At 34.4% G+C, this 20667-nt stretch overlaps 1 protein-coding gene and 1 pseudogene across 1 annotated transcript in view; one reads left to right on the forward strand and one right to left on the reverse strand.

Moving 5' to 3' along the window:
• The window catches only part of Apoltp (Apolipoprotein lipid transfer particle), a 2496658-nt gene extending 2483526 nt beyond the window's left edge, over positions 1-13132 (reverse strand). The window contains exons 1-2 of the mRNA XM_089596186.1: positions 13126-13132; positions 12565-12996 (exon numbers count right to left, since the gene is read on the reverse strand). Of these exons, the coding sequence (XP_089452312.1) occupies positions 12565-12996; positions 13126-13132 (439 nt within the window). The remainder of the gene's footprint in view (positions 1-12564; positions 12997-13125) is intronic.
• Positions 13133-17849: 4717 nt separating this feature from the next.
• LOC149375751 (uncharacterized) lies at positions 17850-18949 on the forward strand (annotated as a pseudogene).
• The last annotated feature ends 1718 nt before the right edge of the window (positions 18950-20667 follow it).

Raw genomic sequence — 20667 nt, forward strand, 5'->3', positions numbered from 1 at the left:
ATTCTTGGCTTATCACTCCTGATAACAGCCCATATAGCTTACGCTATAGTGGGATTCGATTGTGGAGCTCAAAGCGTGAACGTAACAACCCTACAGCTACTAGAAGTCGAGCCTTGCGATATTCCTTTCGATACCATTAATATAACCAAACGCTACATACAATTGTTACAACTAAATAATTTCGCTATAACACACGTTGTGCAATGCAAAATAACGATCCAAAGAACCATCAATTATTGCGGCATGCACTCACACAGTTCTATAGTGCATAACGGTGTAGCCAATTTCATAGATAATATTAATCGTGATGAATGTATGAAAATATACAATACTGGCATGTATCAGCGTGACCTACTGACCATAAATAGTGTTGCGGTAAACAGATCAACTAGTGCCGCTGTGACCTTCGCAGGTTCGGTAAACTCTGAAGGAAAATGCAGCGGGGCATACTACGCAGATCGCTATGGGTCATGGAGTGACGTCACCGTAGTTGGTACCCTCCAAGTAAAATTACAAGAGTTTTACGCTCGTATAAATTTGCTTGAAGATAAAATAATACTACCTTCTGGAGTTAGGTGCCCTTTTAACGCTGGCCACTGTATAGACCTAGACAGTAGCAACACCTATTGGGATGTACTACCCAGATCTTCTTGCAACTTCGAATTATATGACGTTTTATTTGAAGGTATTGCTGACCGACTGGTGGACATAGAAAAACCTACAGGGGAAATAATATATTCGTTCAAGTCGGACGACGTAACATTCGCTTTGACAGTAAAAGAAAGAGATAATATTTGCGGGTACAACATAATCAGAACAGAACATCCAAAACTTCTAATCTTCGAAACAGAAAGAGGTCAATCTTTTGCCACCAATAATGTAAAAAACCCCGATAATATGGATTTATTCGCATACATAAACTCCAAGTTTATCTACGTAGAAAAACACCTTCGATCACAAGTCAAATCTTTATACAAGGACATCTTGACTCAGCGTTGCAGAGTAGAGCGCATTGCGCTGCAGAACGCTTTGGCAATAGCTGATAAATCTCCAGATCAATTTGCTTACAATGTTATGAAGGGACCCGGATATATGGCCACAATTACCGGCGAAGCCATACGTATAATCGAGTGTATTCCAATAGAAGTAGCGTTAACAAGGACCGAAGAATGCTACGCCGAACTTCCAGTAAATAACAACGGAACTACAATGTTCCTAACACCTAAAACACGCGTACTAAAAAGATATGGTACGAAAATTACCTGTGACCATGTTTTTCCACAACTATATAAGATAAACGATAAATGGTATCAAGTATCAGGTACTCCAGTAGAAGTAAAACCGCCCAAGGCCTTAAAACCCATGACACAGGCCACATGGCACTATATCAAGCCATCTAATTTAGCAACCAGCGGCATTTATACAGCCAGTGACTTGGAAAAATTAAGAGATCGCATAATGTTCCCGATTGAGCAAAATTCACTCCTCAACGATCTAGCCCGTGATATGCATGGCCAATCATCCGGCCACGAAAAAAACTCTATATTTAAACTACTGAACGAAGAATCTCTTAAAAAGCTAGCCAACTCAACGTGGAAGAGAATCTGGGACGGACTAACCAATTTCGGAACTGCAAGTGCCGGTTTCATAGCGTTATATATCCTATTTCAATTCATAAAAACGCTAGCAGAAGCAATGATAAACAGTTACCTACTACATCAAACTTATGGATGGTCTGTACGAATGCTCGGAGCTTTATGGAACAGTCTAGCAAATTTGCTACTTTTTCTTGGCGAAAGAAATAATAATAATTATCACAGGCCTAGAAATGAAACTCAATTTCATCAAGAAGATGTAGAACCCCAATCTCCGCAAATTCCTCACCAGAATCCAACATCAATTCAACAAGAAAGGTCAACAATGCAAGAAAAGATTCCATACTACCCACAAATTATATACACTCCCATGTTAGCAAACCAAGGAAATACCCCACCTTCTTCAACCATTACACAAGCTACAATTCCAAGTGCCCCAGCCGTCCAAGCCATTCCAATTATTAACAAACAAAACGAAAACCAATTCTTCGCTGTTCAGTAATTAACATACCTCACCAATTTACATGTGCACTGTTAGACTTTACTCCTTAAAATTTTTGTAACTATTCTTGTTCGAGGAAGCTTCTAAAATTTAATAAATGATTAAGTAAACGATAAGTTGTACCTACGAAATTATAAGCACATGTCTGCGCAATACCATAGGTTATACATGTTTTAACAAATATATTTTAAACCTATAACCTAACTAACACTTAGTTTATAAGGGAAATTATAATCTTTACCAATACTACGTTATGAATTATATACCATTATGTACCGTCCTTCTCCTAAGGCAATGTACTCAGCGGACTGTTCCCAGGTCATCATTGGAAGCCCTAGTACCAGTTTTAGGAGGGGGGTGATAGGAGAGAATTCGACTAAAAATTATAAAAAAAATACCATTTTTTTTTTTTTAGGTGTAAGTTCTTGCTAGTTACCATTAGAATATCACAATCATATAACCAATAAAATTAACATTAGAATTAAACAACTAACATTACAGTATAAAAGTAGTAATAAGTTTTTGCAAAAACCATTATGTAATAGTTAGTGAAACCTAGTGAATATATATTTTCACACAGCGAACTGTTCCCAGTTCTTCGTCCGAAGTCCTAGCAACAGTCTTAGGAGGGGGGTGTTACATCGAGGCTGCGCTCGACGTACCTTTTTTTTTCTCTCCTCCTCCTCTCCTTATCCTCCTCGTAAAGCCGCGTTTTCGTAGCAAGCTAAATGACATACACGCACACATACACCAAGTACCGAAACTAAGGCTTCGTGACACACAAATAAGAAGAAACCGAGCAAGACAAAGAAGAACTAGTCTACATCTCCCTCCCTCCTTATACGTCGACATCGCCTGATGAAATTTAATAATTTTCTATCCTTTCCCTCTTCTGTGTCCTAACCATTCGTAAATAACCCGACGCGCGAGCCGGGATGTTGATCTACACATCGGCCAGCGTTCATGCAACGCGACTTGACAACAGCATGCTATACTCCTACCACCTTCTTTCTCTAACACTCACATATCCAGAGACGCCAAGCCGAAAAATAACGCGAACTGTAATACGACCTAATCCCGATAAGCAAGCACTGGGACCAGTATCGTTACTATATTATATTCTTTAGCGAGTAAGCGTCACCCCAAAACCAAAACAACATATGTAAAGGAAGACGGAAAGCATATAGGAAATCTTTCCCTCTCCCTGCCATGAGATGATGCAGACTAATTCTGAGAACCTATGTGCGTCTCGTCGTCTCTGGCCGTAGTGGCAGTGATAAGGAGGCAAGATCTTCGGCTATATAAGCCCATGGCCTCCTGCACGAGCAGCTCAGTCTCAAAAAAATTCGTTCAATGGTCAGGCCAGCCTGGGTGTATACCTAGAGCAGTAGCCAGACTAAAGGCATACGACCTGGAGAACCCGGTCGATGCATTCAACGGTCAGGCCAGCTTGGTGAACCACCGAGAGTAGTAGCCAGACAGGAATACACGACCTGGAGAATCCGGTCGAAGCCTATTCGTGACCTGGAGAATCCGGTCCACAATTTCAATTTAAATTATATCCGGCCACCCGGATCTTGCCTCGAGAGCCACTTATATTCCCCCTTTGTTTCTTTTTAATAAAAGTAAGTAACAATACTTTTTAAACTTAATTTTCATATATCCCCTAATAGTTTTTTTTTCTTCTCTTCGTAAAACCCACTTTGCGTGCCGTTCAATCCGGATATTAATGGCCAAGCAGGTGGCGGGAAAATTTTTAATTCAAAATCTTAATTTAAAAAATTAAGCAACGCTAAGTTGTGTGCCGGTTGGTGCAAATGCCGATGGCCAAACAACTAGCCTCCAATTAAAAATCAAGCAACGCTAAGTTGTGTGCCGGTTGGTGCAAATGCCGATGGCCAAACAACTAGCCTCCAATTGAAAATCAAGCAACGCTAAGTTGTGTGCCGGTTGGTGCAAATGCCGATGGCCAAACAACTAGCCTCCAATTAAAAATCAAGCAACGCTAAGTTGTGTGCCGGTTGGTGCAAATGCCGATGGCCAGACAACTAGCCTCCAATTGAAAATCAAGCAACGCTAAGTTGTGTGCCGGTTGGTGCAAATGCCGATGGCCAAACAACTAGCCTCCAATTGAAAATCAAGCAACGCTAAGTTGTGTGCCGGTTGGTGCAAATGCCGATGGCCAAACAACTAGCCTCCAATTAAAAATCAAGCAACGCTAAGTTGTGTGCCGGTTGGTGCAAATGCCGATGGCCAAACAACTAGCCTCCAATTAAAAATCAAGCAACGCTAAGTTACGTGCCGTGGGTACAAATACCGATGGCCAAGTAGCTAGCTAACCCTTCTCTAATCATCTCCCCTGTTCCTACCCTAGTGCCTCGTCTTCAACCCTTGCTGTCGTGTCCCCAGGCTATTGAGCGAAAGCTTAGGCCTAAATACAGAATTTACTATTACGCCGTCTTCGACGTAACAATGGAAAATCAACTACTTCATTTTATTGTACAGTTCGTATTTTATTTTGAACGTAGATTTTTATTTGCTGTTTATTAATTTATTTTGTTACGTACTCCATTAAACAATTAAATGATTTATATAGATTTTACAAATATAATTTAAGTAATTTTTATATAAAGTTACTAGTAAAAATTGCAAAATTTTTAAAATCAAACATGTAAAAGAGGGAACAGCTGAATTACATTTATATTTTAAATATTAAATGTGGACTAGGAATGAGTGTGTGAGCGTATGTAATAAATGTGAGTGTGACCTTACAGATATGATCAGCGTAAGAAGTAAGAAGTTGTTTTGAAACTATCGGAAGATTCGATGAAAGTGCACAGTCTTGTACTGGCCGGGTTCCATATTGTTAATATTATATTTTGCCATAATATACATTTATAATTTTTCAGTTGATAAATATTAAAATATTTATTAGAACCACACCGAATTATTGTTGGTATACTTATTTCAACGATAGTTGCACCACCTTTTTATACAATATCGTTCCATAGAAGGTATGTTGTACTTATAATTATATTATCTGCCATATAATTTTGAAAGAGTAGAACTTCTTACTGCATACCCAAGCACCCACTGTCCACAGGTTTTGTTTGGCTTATAAAATAATAATAATTATTGTAGTAAGAAAAACCTGCGTACTTTCGATCCAGACAGATGACAATGACCTCTTACTTTAATATCAACTTATCTAGAGGGATGGGTATACATAAGACATATAGAAGCCTTATCGTACATGATCTTCTCTGCTGTTGACAAATCAATCATTTTGATAGGATTTTCATTCAATTTTTTCAATTTTAAAGTAAGAAGGTAAAAAATATTGGTAAAACATTTAGCAGGTTTTTCATTATTATTTTCATTAATTTGTCTATAACTTTTAGACTCTGATTTCCTATTATCAAAACTGCATTTAATAAAACATCTTATACTATACGCTACATGATGATAATACACACGTTCATTTTCAACAGATTTCAATAAACATTTAAAGTCTGTATAAACAACAAAACGTACTCAGTTCTTGTATTTAAAATTTTTAAATTCAAGTGTATGTGCTCATTTTTTTTTTGGTAGAATAATTCTGCAACTATTTAGATTTTAGCAATCTTCTTTATGTGCTTTTAATTTATCTTTAGACCAAAAGAAGTGAAGGCATCAGTCACGTATGTTTGCAGCATTCTGATATCTAGACAACTGTTTGCATATCAAACGTGACAAATTTTTAATCCAAACACAATGATATTCATACTCAGTGTTGAATTTCAAGTAAAAGGTTAACATGATTTTCTTTTTTGTTTTCTAATAAATGACTAGGACAAACACTATAAGTATTACCTTTTTTTTTTTTAATATAAATTAACCAAATTCATAGAGAGAACACAATATCATTCAATTCAACTCGTTTTCGTATCTTCTATAATTTAAGACACGATTTTCATTCTTATGTACCGGATGCATAGTGATAAAATAGCCCATTTAAAGCATCAGTTATCAGTGTTAAATATATGTACACAAGCATATTTTTTTTTTAGTGTAGTCTGGTAGGCTATAAATGAGCTACCTAATATAGGATATAATTTATTGATTTTAATGACTAAATTCAATATCAAACGTAAGAACCAGTCAAAACCCGCATCTTCAAAGTTATCCATACTTTGCTCAATTGGATGTTAAATATTTTTATTAAACCAATCATCTAAATCAGTTGTTTGATTAATGGATTGTGACTTTGTGTTCAAGAATTTTATATCTGTATTTCCAATGTTATCTTTGACTGTAACATATTCAGATGACAACTATGCCTTAACTTTTAGTGTTTTATGTTCGCTAAGAGGTTGTTGTATTCGGTTAAAAAACTGCTTCTTTGCATCTTTAAAAAAATTTGTCAATTCTAAATGTTTTCAGTTAAAAATCAATGCTCTCATGATTTATCTTTTAAACGCACTATTAACATCTTCGAGACTTACTGCTTCATTATTTTTAGCAACTGGAAGTGTGCACCCCTGCAGCTATACCTTTACCTTGAACGTATTTTGCGCAGTTATTTTCAAATTTTCTCACGCACACCATTTCTATATAATTTTCTGGTACAATCACTTCAGGTTCATTTTGGAATGCTGTAACTGCTGCTTTGACTTCATGATCACTGTCCGATACAAAAACTTCAGACTCATTTATAAATATTTTGGATTCCTCCGTTTCTTAGACTGAAAAAAAAAACTATGTCCATTAAAACCAAAATTATTTTTTGTAGAAGATTCGTTTAAATTTTAGTCAAGAGAAAGAAAGTTAAGAAACCATCAACATCATTTCTGTGGAGAAAGTTAGAATAGATCATTATCATCGTTTTGTGGTAAAAGGGTTATTTTAATAAAAAGGTAAAAAAATTAAAACAACGCTTAACATTATTGCTGTTTAGAGAGTACTATTGCCTTCATTTCTGTGGTTCAAGTGATGGATGAGATATAAATAACAAAAAAAATGACGAGGGTGAGAAAAAGCATAGCTAAATAAATTATTAAATTTACCTTATTTTGTTGAAAGATAATTCCTGGTCGTGTAAATACTGCCACAAGTTATTAACTTCTTGCGTAATCAATTAGCTATGATTTAAAAATAAGGTCAAAAGCAGCCCTTAAATCCTTTGGAAAGTTCATGCAAATGTGTAGAATGGTGATGAGGGCATACGTTATTTCTGATTAGCTATTTCAAAATTTAAAAAGCCTATAGTGAAAGGATAAAATTCATACATGCAAAAAATTACTTGTTTGCACAATAGGTACAAAATATAGTTTTGCATGCTTTGCACATATTTAAAGAAAGGGGACTGCAGGGGCGGGTACTGTACTAGCATCTTTTTCTAACTTTGCTGTTTTTGTAATGCACTTGTATCCTTTTCTAACGCAGCTGTTTTCTTATAAGATCGGAGTAGTTACTCTCAGGTTAAAAAAAGGTAAGTAACTCTTTGATTTCCATCCCTTAGAAGTAGTACTTTGGACCATTTAGTTAGACAATAATATTGTAATAGCGAGAATGTGACCAGTTGATAAAACCAACGAGATTGAACTTAAAGAGGATTTAGACTTCCAAAATTTTTTAAACGAGATGCCACCTAGTGTTGTCCTTAAGTAAAGTGTGTAATATACCTCTGACTCTTACGAAAGGGATATAAAATCGTAATATAGTCAGAGTTTCAGGTTTAATTGCTTTTATACCTTGCACATACACAAATGACATAGCATACACATATAATACAATTAAATAAGAATCGCAAGCAGTTCCTTGTGAGGTACACGTAAACAGATCATGTTTTCCTAATACTATGAACGAAAGAGGCCCTCAAATCATGTAAATCAAACTAGTCTTCTTTCTTAATTGACCTAACGAGAGACTTATAATATTTTGTTTGTATCTTGTTGTCTATATTTAACATTTCGGAAAAACGGCACTTTTTGAAATTTTGTTCTCTCTCAAAAACTTTCATTTTATTAAAATTAAGTTGTGTGGTAATTTAATGCTGTATTGTGGTTGTACCGATGTATCCTTTTTTTCTCTATGTCTCTTTCATGTTATGCCATTCTTAATTTTACAGTTCTCGATGTTTGACCGACATAACAGCCGTTGCAATTTGCACATAGTATGTGGTACACGACATTTTTTTTATCAAATGGCTTGGATACATCTTTTCCAAGTTATAAGATCAAATTTAATTTATTGTTCAATCTGTATACAAGACCACTGTAGAGCTTCTTACAAAAATATTTAATAGAACCGTGCGAGTGATGAATATTCTGTAATGATAAGATGAGTTTACAATTATTTTTGTTTTTATTGCAACTGTCAATCATATTCATGTTTTCTAAGTATTCATTCTTTTGTTTCAAAATTTATCAATAAATTTTTTAGGATAGTTGTGAGCTAGAAAAAATTTATTGATTAATTTTAAATATGTGTGGGTTGTGTGTGGGTTTTTGGTACCAATTAGTTGGTACTGTGTTATTTTGTTGAATGATAATTTTTAAATCCAAGAAACTAATGCTGTTGTTATTGCATGTCTCAACAGTGAACTGCAATTCCGGACAATAGCTATTAAAAATGTTTTAAGTGTAGCTCACATATTTAGTAGGCACTCATATGAGAATATCATCCACATACCGCAAATACAGTGGAACATCAAAACATCTGTAAGCATGAAATTTCAAGCCAAAGCATAACAAGATCACACAGCACTGGACTACAGGGAGATTGCCTATTGGAGAGCCGAAAACTTGTTCATAAAATTTGTTGTTGAAACGGAAAAAAGTTGGATTCAAAATTTAAGATACACCTGTGTAAAATTTATGGAGAGGAACATTGATTTTACCATTCAAGAATTTCCAAAAATATTTTATTGTATTTATGATTACGGCTTCACTAGTATGCTGGACAAATAGCTTATCTTGATGTGTCTGTTGTATTACAGCCAGTGCAACTTACATCGGCCATTTAAAAAATATAATGTTTGAAAGTGAGTTTTATTCCTTGAGTTATTGGTTTAGTCTTTTTTAAACATTTCTCCTTACTTCTTTTTTTTTTTTACTTTTTAGCATTTTTACGTTTTGTTTAATAGATTGTGAAGATGCATGTTTCTCAGTCAGTGACGTTAAGGAAGTTCAAGAATCACTGATCTTTCCAAGCTGTTTATACGTGGAGAGCTTTTACTCTCTCGACACAGTAATTGGGCATATTTCACCACAAAGTGTACTGCTCGACTTAAGCACAACATCACCCCGGTCAGCACAGGGGCCACAAATTATCAATTGATTCTCTTCACCAGAAATTGCGGACATATTCATGTTTCCACAGCCACCTGTCGAATCATCTCCAGAAAAAATTAAAGTTACGTATTTATCAAAAAAAAGAGCAGACAAAAAAAATTAATATTAAAATTGAAAGAAAAGTATGTTTAATACTAAAATTTTGATAATTTAAATTATAATACTGTTAATAAGCTGTAAGTGATTTGTAAAATATATTGCATTTACATAAAAAAGAAAATTACAAATCTATCAGCATTACAAAAATTATAGAATTTTAAAATTAACTCAACAATTACCCAAAGCTCCAACAAACTTGCTACCTGCATTTTACGACCGAGTGTATATGGTCATAGGTTTCCAAAGTATATTATTCACATTAATAAAACTTAATATCGTGAGAAATCTATTTTAGACATACTGAGGTCAAAAGTTATTATCAATTCACATGAAAGCATCGAAATTATTTATTAGATATTTAGTATAATGTGCTTCAACGTAATATTCATTTGTTTGTATACACTCGACCGAAGAAGGTATATTTCTCTTTTGAGTGATGGAGTACACTGTAGATATACAGTGTTTTAAGACTGCAAATAGTGAATTTCTTTTTAAAGAAGTTTAATGTGTTAAACTTGAGGAAAAATAAAATTCCATGGCAGTTACAATAGTGCTTAAGCCACCTTTTGAGTTAAAAAGTTTATCACATGTAGACAAAAAGCAAAATCGTTGGTTAACAACCAATTTTCATCGTATAAGCTGGAATACTGGAGATATTTTCTATGCAAGAGCACTTAATAAATTTAAAATCAAACTTATTGAGGCAGAAACAGTTTTCGTCAAGGGTCTTGAAATAAAAAGAAATACCTTGAAGAAATACTACCGTCCAAGTATATATATGCACACATACGATAAAATTTAATAAAGGTGCAAGTCATTCACGTTTTCTACACTTTTAGAGTTGTAAATATTAAGGAATATGGATACCCACCTTTTGCAAATCTTAACAAAGACAATTTACCATACAAATACCACGCCTTCGTCATTAACTCTTCATGTGCTATCAGAAATGTTTCCGCAATAAGGGATTGGATGGATTTTAAATTAAATCAAGAAAATGTGGTTTGTTCGATGTATGATGTTTTTTCTAACTAAAAAATTTTTTGACAATAGTCATAAAAAACTGTTTGAATATGTAAATGAAAATTCAAGAATAAAATATAAATTAATTTTTAAACGTAAAGTTGTACTTCTAAGCTATACAATTGACAGATTATAGTCACAAGAGTGGCTCAGACACTAGGAGAGAAGGAAAGCTGCATCTCATTCTCGTTTAGGGAAAGAGAGATTGCGCAATCTCCCGATGCGTGAGCAGATGTCACTAGCTCTGATAAAGAGACATTATTAATACAGGTTGTATCTCATTATTTACTCAGTTTTAGCAACGTGACATAAGTAGTAACATCAACGGTGAAGAAGAGAGCCATGTCAAGTAAAGAATACATTTTCAATTCTTATATATTTTAAGAATAAGATGTTTACCAAAACGAATTTTATAAATCATGCGTGTTTTGCGAGTCTTGTTTTGTAAATCATGTAAGTTTTTCAATTTATATAAGCTGATTTTTAAAACAAAACAAAAAATTTTCAACAATTATTTTTCTAGCACTCCACATTCTACATTATCATGCAACGCGCTCGCTAACACAAAAAAATTTTTGTACGCATATAACTACCACGTGCACAAGCTGCATACAATTTCGCACATTCAAACAACGCGCGCAAATCAGCGCTGAGACGGCTTATGCACATTGCATCTCGCGCAAACTCAAACTGCGTTGTAGGTCAGCAGCTGGGGTACGCGGCGCTACGGGCACTTATGCACATTGTAGTGCGCATGAATTCAAACAGCGCGTGCAAACTTAAGCAGCGCTGCAGGTGGCGCATGCAACCTCAAGCAGCGCACTCACAAGGAGTGCGAAGAAGACACAGCTCCTGCTCACCCATTGGCTGCAGGAGGGACTACTCTACCTGAAAAGAGGAGTCTGCTCGCCATGGAGAGAGAGCGGGCCGAAGTCACCTGGCAACTCGAGCCTACCTGGGCTGGAATTGCCATAGCTTATCTAGTGTCAGCCCACTTCTGGAAGACTTTTTTTACAGCAGAACGACTATAAAACGGAAAAAGAATTGTGTCGTTGCACAAAACTCTGGAAAAGATTGCAATAGTTGCAACCCTAACTACAACAGCCTTACAAAACAATCATCTTATAAAAGCTCGCAGGCCCAAGCTAATCTGATCTGTAGCTTGAGCCTTTTTTTGTTTCAATTTTTCCCGTTTGTACTTTTTTCTTAATTTCATCATCTTTTTTCTCTACTTTCCAAATCTACCTGACATGTTCTAATGGTAAGCTACATATCAGATTAGTTTGAGCCTGCGAGCGTTTGTAAAACAATTGTTTTGTAAAGCTGTTGTAGTTATGGTGGCAACTGTTATGATGTTTTCCAGGGTTTTGTGCAACGACCCAATTCTTTTGATATATATGGGGGGGGGCGCGCATGTATGTATGTGTATAAGGAAATCGATGAAAAATATCCTATGATCTTTTAGCAACAAAATTGCCTATTAACCCCCTAGCACGCTCTCGGCAATTGGTAGCTTTTCATCCCTTTTTTTGTCTCTTCATTAAGTGACAAGTGTCTTAAATAGTAGAGCTTGTGTATTTAAACGTATAACATTATTATATAATAAAAAAACAGAGCTTACGTGAGTGTATATCAGAGGTAGGAGCGCAACGGAAGTGATTTCATCAGTGTGGAAAATAATTTTGTACGAATTGGAAGATCTTATGAAAGCAGACAGTCTCACACTGGCCAGCCTAACAGTACGTCATGCACTTGCTGTACTTTTTTTTTTTCTTTTTTACACAATATACTATTTGTAATTGTTTATTTAATTTTTAAACACTTATTGAAATAAAATCTTATGAAAGAATATTATAATTTTCATTAGGTTTAAGTTATTTGTTATAATGTTGTAAAAAAAATACATTAACAATTGTATATTATCTGCTATACAATTATAACTTTATTCTTGGGCTTGCGTTTTTTTTATATTTAGTAGTAAAATTAACAAATTTAACTTCTCACTTACCATTGACATCAAGCTCATTATGTCGACGATCAATATCAAAACGAATCATAGTATTTTGTAACATAGATAATACTCCACGTCTTAAATTAAGAGCCCAAGTCTCATCATTAGGAGATGGACATAATTCATAAATGGTACCATCATAAAAAGCAAAACGTAGACTGTTTTTTTCTAAGACTTTTTTGAATTCAGTTCCAGCACGATCCGGAAACTCAGGTTGATACGTCATTCGATTATGACTGATGGTGACATTGAAAAAATCCAGCCAGCCTTCACAAGGTGTAGAAAAATGTATTGAGACGTTTGCATCAATGAAAATGTGTGATGTATTCTGATTCCATGGAATTCCTTCCAAACTTGTACTAGCATTCACTTGATATCGATATTGATAATACAGTTTATCTGTATATTTGAATTTTGGGTGGAACGGTACTGAAAAAAAAAAGCCATTTGATTGAAGTTAACTTTAAGAAAAAAATGTTAGATTGACAAAACTCTCTTTTGAGCATGACTACTTTGTAGCAAAACCTTACATTTTGCCTGAAAAAAAAGTGTAATTACCACTCATAAAGGCATGTAAATTTACTTAGTTTTAAACATATTATTTGATTAAGTTTCAATTTGACTTAGAGCTTCATACTTAAACCATATTTTGACAGATTGTTTTCTAGAAATTTGTGTTAAAGTGTCAAATTTTACTAATCCCAGATTTGCATAACTCTGTGTATTACATTGTTATGGTCTAAATAACTGTAATTTACATAAGTATCTAAAAAATTATCAAAAAAGAGCTAATTGAATTGTGGCACAGGGATCTTTTGTCACCCTAATAACTGCGTCTAAGCGACAAAACCATCTGATTTATTAATAAGCTATTGAATAAGAAAACCGCGAAGCAAATACAAAATACAATATACAAAACGCGAGAAAGGTAACACTATGATGCGGAAGCACAGGACGAACTTCTTAATTTAGGGGCAATAAATAAACAGCTAAAATACGAACTACTTTCCAGAAAATGAAAAGAAATTAATTTTGAAAGCATTTACGTTAATTTACGAAGGATAGGATGGGTTGGATTAAACTAAATAAAAAACACTATTTATGAGCCACTGATAAAGATATAATTTGTGGCTCAAAGAAGGAAACTCTTGCGAGAAAACTCTCTAAGAGAAAAAAAACGACTGATACAAAATTGAATGAAAAGAAACATAACAACCTCGTTTGAATTAGTGTGCAGATGTGGAGGTGTAAATGTGTAAGAGTGTGAGTATAAGTGCACGTCCGCACTGTTCTCGTTTTCGTACGGTTCCGTGAGTGCGGATGTTTGCCATAGGTGCTCACAGCCCGTAGTAAGTGTTGACGCAGGACGTGGCTGTAATTTAGATTCAGACGAACAAAGGACGAATTAATGCAGAACATGTTGATGCGTAGTGGTGCAACGAAGAAGCTTCTCAAAAACTCAAACAAGCAAAAATTACCCAAGACAAGCTACGTACATGATTTCTCAGAAAACTGGAGACCGCTCTATACAGAGGCAAGTATCGGACTGGACGAGGCCGAATTTTTCTACTGGCGCTACCTTTTCTCTCTCCCTCAACCCTTTTTTCTTTCTAATGATGCGCGCCAATTAGCGGAGGTATTATTCATCTTTAGTGTCAATCGGGCGTCGGGACGCTAACAATGCCGAAAATGGTCGAGACAGGTAAGAAGTTGGTTACGAAGGAGGAGAGAGAACGAGAATCTAGAGCGAAATAAGAAATGCACGAAATACATATGTGTGTGAAGTAAATGAAGCTTGGTTTTATGTGTTGATGAGGACAAACGTGCTGTGAGCTTCGATCCTCATCCACTCACGTGATGGTACTCGATTTAGTTGCGTTTGACTAAACAATAATAACAAAGAATATTTAAAAATACAAAAATCAATAAAAATGATGTTATACTCTCTGCTCTAGTAAAAAATTTAACAATCGTGCCTTTTATGCTAAAAAATTAGCTTAAGCATAAATTTTGCCGTTTCTTTAAGTGTATTTCTTTTTTTTAAGCCCATTTTTTTTGCTCCATAGAATTTGTTCTGTCACATAATAATTCTTTACTTTCCAAATTAAAAAAAAAAAAAATTTATTTTATTAAATAGGTCGTAGTAACTATTATACTAAATAAATAAAAATTTTGCTACATGAAACTTATTTTTTATAACATAATTCAGAAGTGATTGGCTAAGGAGATATTCATGTCAAGTACCAAATTTCCACGAGTAATATTGTTATTCTATGCATGGCTCACATTTATAAATAATGTACAGATTTTATATTCTTACCAACTTCATAAAAAAAAGTAGTATATTATAGATGTATAAGAAGTTTATGGGTAAGTGCATATACGTACACTAAACGGCTAGACAATTCCGGCCCCCTCCGACGAGTTGAGTGGCACTGAAATCATATACTTCACTAAATGACTTCAGTGTCACTCAACTTGTTAGAGGGTGTTGGGAATATCTGGCCATCTAGTGTACATATGCTCTGAAGGGTGGTGGCTCAATAAGCTAGGCTGTGGGTCGGTACGCGAGAGACTACGGTTCAGTTCCTGGCCAGTCCGACTTTTTGAGCCAGTACCTCTGTTAATTTTTACATTTGGTTTTTCACTGCACCATGCTCCTCATGGAACAGATAGGCGATCTTCTTGCAGCAAAACTGCTTATTTATCCCCTACCCTTCTCTCTTTAATAAGGTGAGCATGACAATCCAAAAAAGTCGCTTAGGATTTCGCATTTCGCTATTATTCAAGCAACTTCCAAAATTTCTTTGTAAATTTGTATCCACTTGTTCTTTAAAATATGTACTCATAAAGAAACCTTATCTAAAACTCCAGTGACATTAATTAATGATGTGGTAAATGTTTTATATTTTAGTGTTCGATTTAACGAGTGTTGGCATATTTCGAAAAAGTTGATTGATAAAGTTTTAAGTTAAAAAAAAAATTTAAATTCTAAAATATAATACATTTAAAAGTTTTCTTTAAGGTTTCAGCTCTTTATTTTTAATGAAAACAATATATGCTTATTAAAAAATTAGTGTTGTGAGCATGCTGGTCAATTCCGCGGCATGTACAAGTATTTTTTAGATAGTTACAATTTTTTGTGCTTTGTCCACTACATATTGCAGCAGAGTTGTTTATTTTGAATCCACATTAAAGCTTTTGGTGTGTGTACAGTCAAGCACATACACATACACACATGCACGCTCGCTCGCACGTGCATAAACATGGGTGATTTTACCAAAAACGGTAACTTTTTTGTCCTAGTTGACAAAACGCTATGTAAAAAGTTATTGTACGAGAAAGTATGGCTTCAATTTTTGATAGGAAAGGAGGAAAAACAAGCGTTATGGGCTCGTGTCTTACTTCAAAGTTTGCTGTTTTGACAACTTTTAGAAGCAAAATACGAATTTATAAATTTTTTTAATGGCATGGAATCCTAAAGCTATTATCATACACAACATTTTTATTTCTTGAAGCAAACCAAAAAAAAAATTGTATCCAAGACTTGGATTGTGCTTTAAGTAACAGGACCGAAATTTAACAAATTTTATATTTCAACGGAAAATGCTCTTACATATGCGCGTAATTTAATTTTGTTTACACAATTAGGAAGCTTTATATTCTATGGAGTTCAGAAGTGCTGTAGGATTACAAATTTGTAAGCTCTGTCTCAAAAAAAAAAGAAGCAAAGAGACCGTAATGCTGAAACCGTCCTTTAATTTTGTAAGGTGTTGAACTATGGACTCAAAGGTGGCAAGTTATAATATAGCTATGTTATAATTTTGTACAAGATACTATAGTGCAGTGGTAAGGTTTAATTTCCATTTGGTGCGTCACAATTAAAATTTTTTTGACGATTTTATAAGAGCCCGTAACTTTTCTTTATTTGCTAGAAGCCTGTAACATTATTTCGTAATGCTTTGTTTTTTAGTGTAATTTTATAGTCTGGGAGCCAGTAGCATTTTTTTGTCAGTCATTTTCTCTCTGCTGAAAATTTGAGAAACTGTTCCCCTGAATGTCCACAAGACAAAAGTGAACGTCAGCTGCCAACGCCCACGCCGTTGGGGAGTTGAGTAACCGTTTAACGGAAAACGTGTAAAAAAAAAAAATTTTAATTATTTCCTCCCGATTGAAACTTTGTCAGCGAGTAGCTGACATTGAACAAAGAAAAAAAAAAGTCAGCTGGTCGCATCGCGGGGAATTATGCGTCAGCCAGCAAGTTGAAGTTGGTAAAAAAAAAATTTTTTTCAATCATTTCCTCTTGCTCCAAACTTTCAGAGAACTTTATTTATGAGTTACTTCTAACAAAAATGAAAGTCAGCTAGCTGTACGCCGGGGGAAAAGTCGTCAGTTGACGCAGTAAACTCGGTTGAATTGACGCTCCGCATTCGAAACTTCATTGTATCAGCTGACGACTTTTCCTCCGGCGTACAGCCAGCTGACTTTTATTTTTGTTAGAAGTAACTCATAAGTAAAGTTCTCTGAAAGCTTAGAGTGAGAGGAAATGATTGAACAAAAATTGTAATACGATACATCTCGAAATATGATCAATAAATACAAATTTCTTCGAATATTTCTATTTTTTTTAAATAAACGGTATAATATTGTAACTGTAATAAACTAAAACTATATTCAAACGATCGAAGTAATATTAGCTGTCTTGCAGATACAAATTAAATACATTTTCAGAATTTTACAGGAAAGTATCCTTTAAAATTATAAGGAGAATTGCGAAAAATGTTAAACAACTTGATGGGCTTACTGAAAAAATAAAACGAAATATTGATCCATTTTCTGAATCTTTAGATAAAAAGCATTTGTATAATATTTCGATGGGTGAGGCTGCTACAGAAAACGTAGAAAATTTTTTCTCAACGTTGAAAAAATTGGTCATAAAAGAAGAGAACAATTCTTACAGACTTGCATGGAAGATTCGAATAAGTTTGAGCAAGCAATCTCACGGCAAAAGTGTAATACTTTTGCAGATACTGTGAAAAAAAAAAATTTTAGTCGCTGGAAAAGTTGTCGAATTACGGTTGCAGCGTAATTTATTTGGGCAGCTGTTACACATTTCCTTGAATAAAAAAATTGACCTGGACAAAGTGCTAGCATATCTCTTGACGCCAGTGCCGTTATCAATGTGCTACCTAGACGGTGAAATTTGCACAACGAATAAGTCAGTGCTCTTAAAATTATTGGAAAAACAAGTGAAGCATGAATCACCGCAGCAAGTAGACGTCATGGTATACGACGGATTTTTCATGCGGCACCTTATGAAGGATGTACCGACAACATTTGGGAAAATTTCCATACAGTTTTTACAAAAAATTTGTAATACTAACGCATTAATCATAATAGTTGCTTTTGACCGGTATATTTTTCCATCTATAAAAGACACCGCACGTCAGCTTCGAGGTAGTGTAGCTGCTAATTTCCAGATTGATGGTCCGGATCAAGTGCGGAAAAAAGATTTTTCAGTAGAGTTGAAAAATATAAACTTCAAAGAAGCTCTGGTTACTTTTTTTACGGAAAACTGGAAGGAGGATTATGTAGCACCTTATATTGGAAATAAAACTGTGTACCTAAATGAAGATAGCTGCTACAAATATACTGCCAGTGACGGAAAAGTCATCAGAACTTTGGAGCCAGCACTATCGTGTCCTGCTCATGAAGAAGCAGACACTAAAATGATTTTCCACGTTTTCCAGCTTGAGTTCAACGCGAATATATCTATGAGATGTTCAGATACCGACGTACTTGTTGTTATGCTTGCTAATATGCATAAATTACCTGAAAAGAGTCGAGTATGGATGGAGATTGGTGTCGGCAACCATGAAAGATTTTTGAATATTTTCCAATTATTTAATACACTAGGAAGTAATATCTGCTTGTCTTTACCAGCATTTCATGCGTTGACAGGCTGCGATTATAATCCGTCATTTTTTAGAAAAAGAAAAAAACGTTTATTTACAGCGATGCGTAAATCCGACGATTTGATCAATAGTTTCATTTAAATGTCTACTCTTGTAGAATCAAATGAAGGAAATTTCTTGCAAATAGAAAAATTTTTTTGTCAAATTTACGGATTCAAGATTATTGAAACCGTAAATCAAGCCAGAATAGCATCGTTTACAAAAACGTACAAACTTGTGGACAACGACGTATTTAAACTTTCTAATAAAAGTATAGATGGCTCGGCTTTACCACCTTGTCGACCAGAACTATATCAGCAGTATTAATGATCTTGCTACATTGCGCAGATTTGGGCAAACGCAAGCGAGAAGTTTCCGAGCTCTGAATATATCCATCTGACTGGGGTTGGATAGAAAATGAAAATTGAACATTATTATCAAATTTTGCTGCTGTATTAATTTTTTAAAATTTCTCTTGACAGATGATGATGATGATAAGATCCAAGATGATAGTTCTGACAGCGACTCTGGAGAAGAGTCAGAACTGGAAACAAGCAGTGCGAGCCAAAGCGAAAAAGAAATGTAGATTTGTTCATAATAAATTGTTTCATTTTTTTGTTCTATGATAAAAAAAAAAATATTTAAATGTACTAAATCAATTTTTATAACACTAATTGTACATAATAAAAAATATTCTTTCCACTTTAATTACATTTTTGGGATGAATTTGGAGCTTTCATGTAGCATAATTTTTGTTCAATCATTTTCTCTCACTCCAAACTTTCAGAGAACTTTACTTATGAGTTACTTCTAACAAAAATAAAAGTTTATTACAGTTACAATATTATACCGTTTATTTTAAAAAAATAGAAATATTCGAAGGAATTTGTATTTATTGATCATATTTCGAGATGTATCGTATTACAATTTTTGTTCAATCATTTCCTCTCACTCTAAACTTTCAGAGAACTTTACTTATGAGTTACTTCTAACAAAAATAAAAGTCAGCTGGCTGTACGCCGGAAGAAAAGTCGTCAGCTGATACAATGAAGTTTCAAATGCGGAGCGTCAATTCAACCGAGTTTACTGCGTCAGCTGACGACTTTTCCCCCGGCGTACAGCTAGCTGACTTTCATTTTTGTTAAAAGTAACTTATAAATAAAGTTCTCTGAAATTTTGGAGCGAGAGAAAATGATTGAAAAAAAATTTTTTTTTACCAACTTTAACCGGCCGGCTGACGCATAATCTCCCGCGATGCGACCAGCTGACTTTTTTTTTCTTTGTTTAATGTCAGCTACTCGCTGACAAAGTTTCAATCGGGAGGAAATAATTAAAAATTTTTTTTTTTTAAACACTTTTTCAACGGTTACTCACCCCCCCCTCCCCCCAACGGCGTGGCAGCTGACGTTTACTTTCGTTTTGTGGACATTCAGGGTAACAGTTTCTCAAATTTTTAGCGGAGAGGAAATTGGTCTTCAAAAACTATTACTGGTTCCCGTACTATTAGTTTTTTGACTCGGATGGTTACTTTAAGAAATATTAATAATAAATGCATCATACAAATGAGAGAATGAAGTCAGATTTTTACGAAAAGCGCTTTTGCTTCAGTTGTACTGAGATTGTGTAAGAGCTCGTAACGTTACCTTTTTCAAAAATAAAATAAAAAACTCGTTATAAAAATTTTATTTTGTTTTGATCATGGGTAATACGAAATAAATATTTCAATAATAATATATTCATTTGTCTACTCTGGCTCCTGAAGTTTTACGACGTTAGTAAAAGGATCCGTATAAAAATATACAAAAATACAGATAACAACATTTATGTACTAAGTTTGTTTAATATGAAGAACTTTTTATTGCAAGGTTGAGTAAAAAATATGTCAAAATTATAACTGCTATTTAGATACTTGTATTTGCCTATAAATTAACCAGCACGTGCACAATATTAAACTTTAATTTTTTTTCTTAATAGAAGGCTAAAACCATACAAAAAACTTTTAACGGTATCACATTTTAGTATTCAAATACTTTTTTTTAAACTTCAAACTTTTTTCACTTAACTTTTCCAGAAATATGTCAGTATTTGTGCAATCAAGTACTAAAAATTAGAAAGTTTACCATGTAATCAATAAACATCACTAGAA

Source organism: Copidosoma floridanum, unplaced genomic scaffold, assembly GCF_036245765.1.
Source record: "Copidosoma floridanum isolate Cflo_tuat_1 unplaced genomic scaffold, Cflo_Japanese_pri ptg000004l, whole genome shotgun sequence".
In the NCBI taxonomy this organism is placed as follows: Eukaryota; Metazoa; Arthropoda; class Insecta; order Hymenoptera; family Encyrtidae; genus Copidosoma; species Copidosoma floridanum.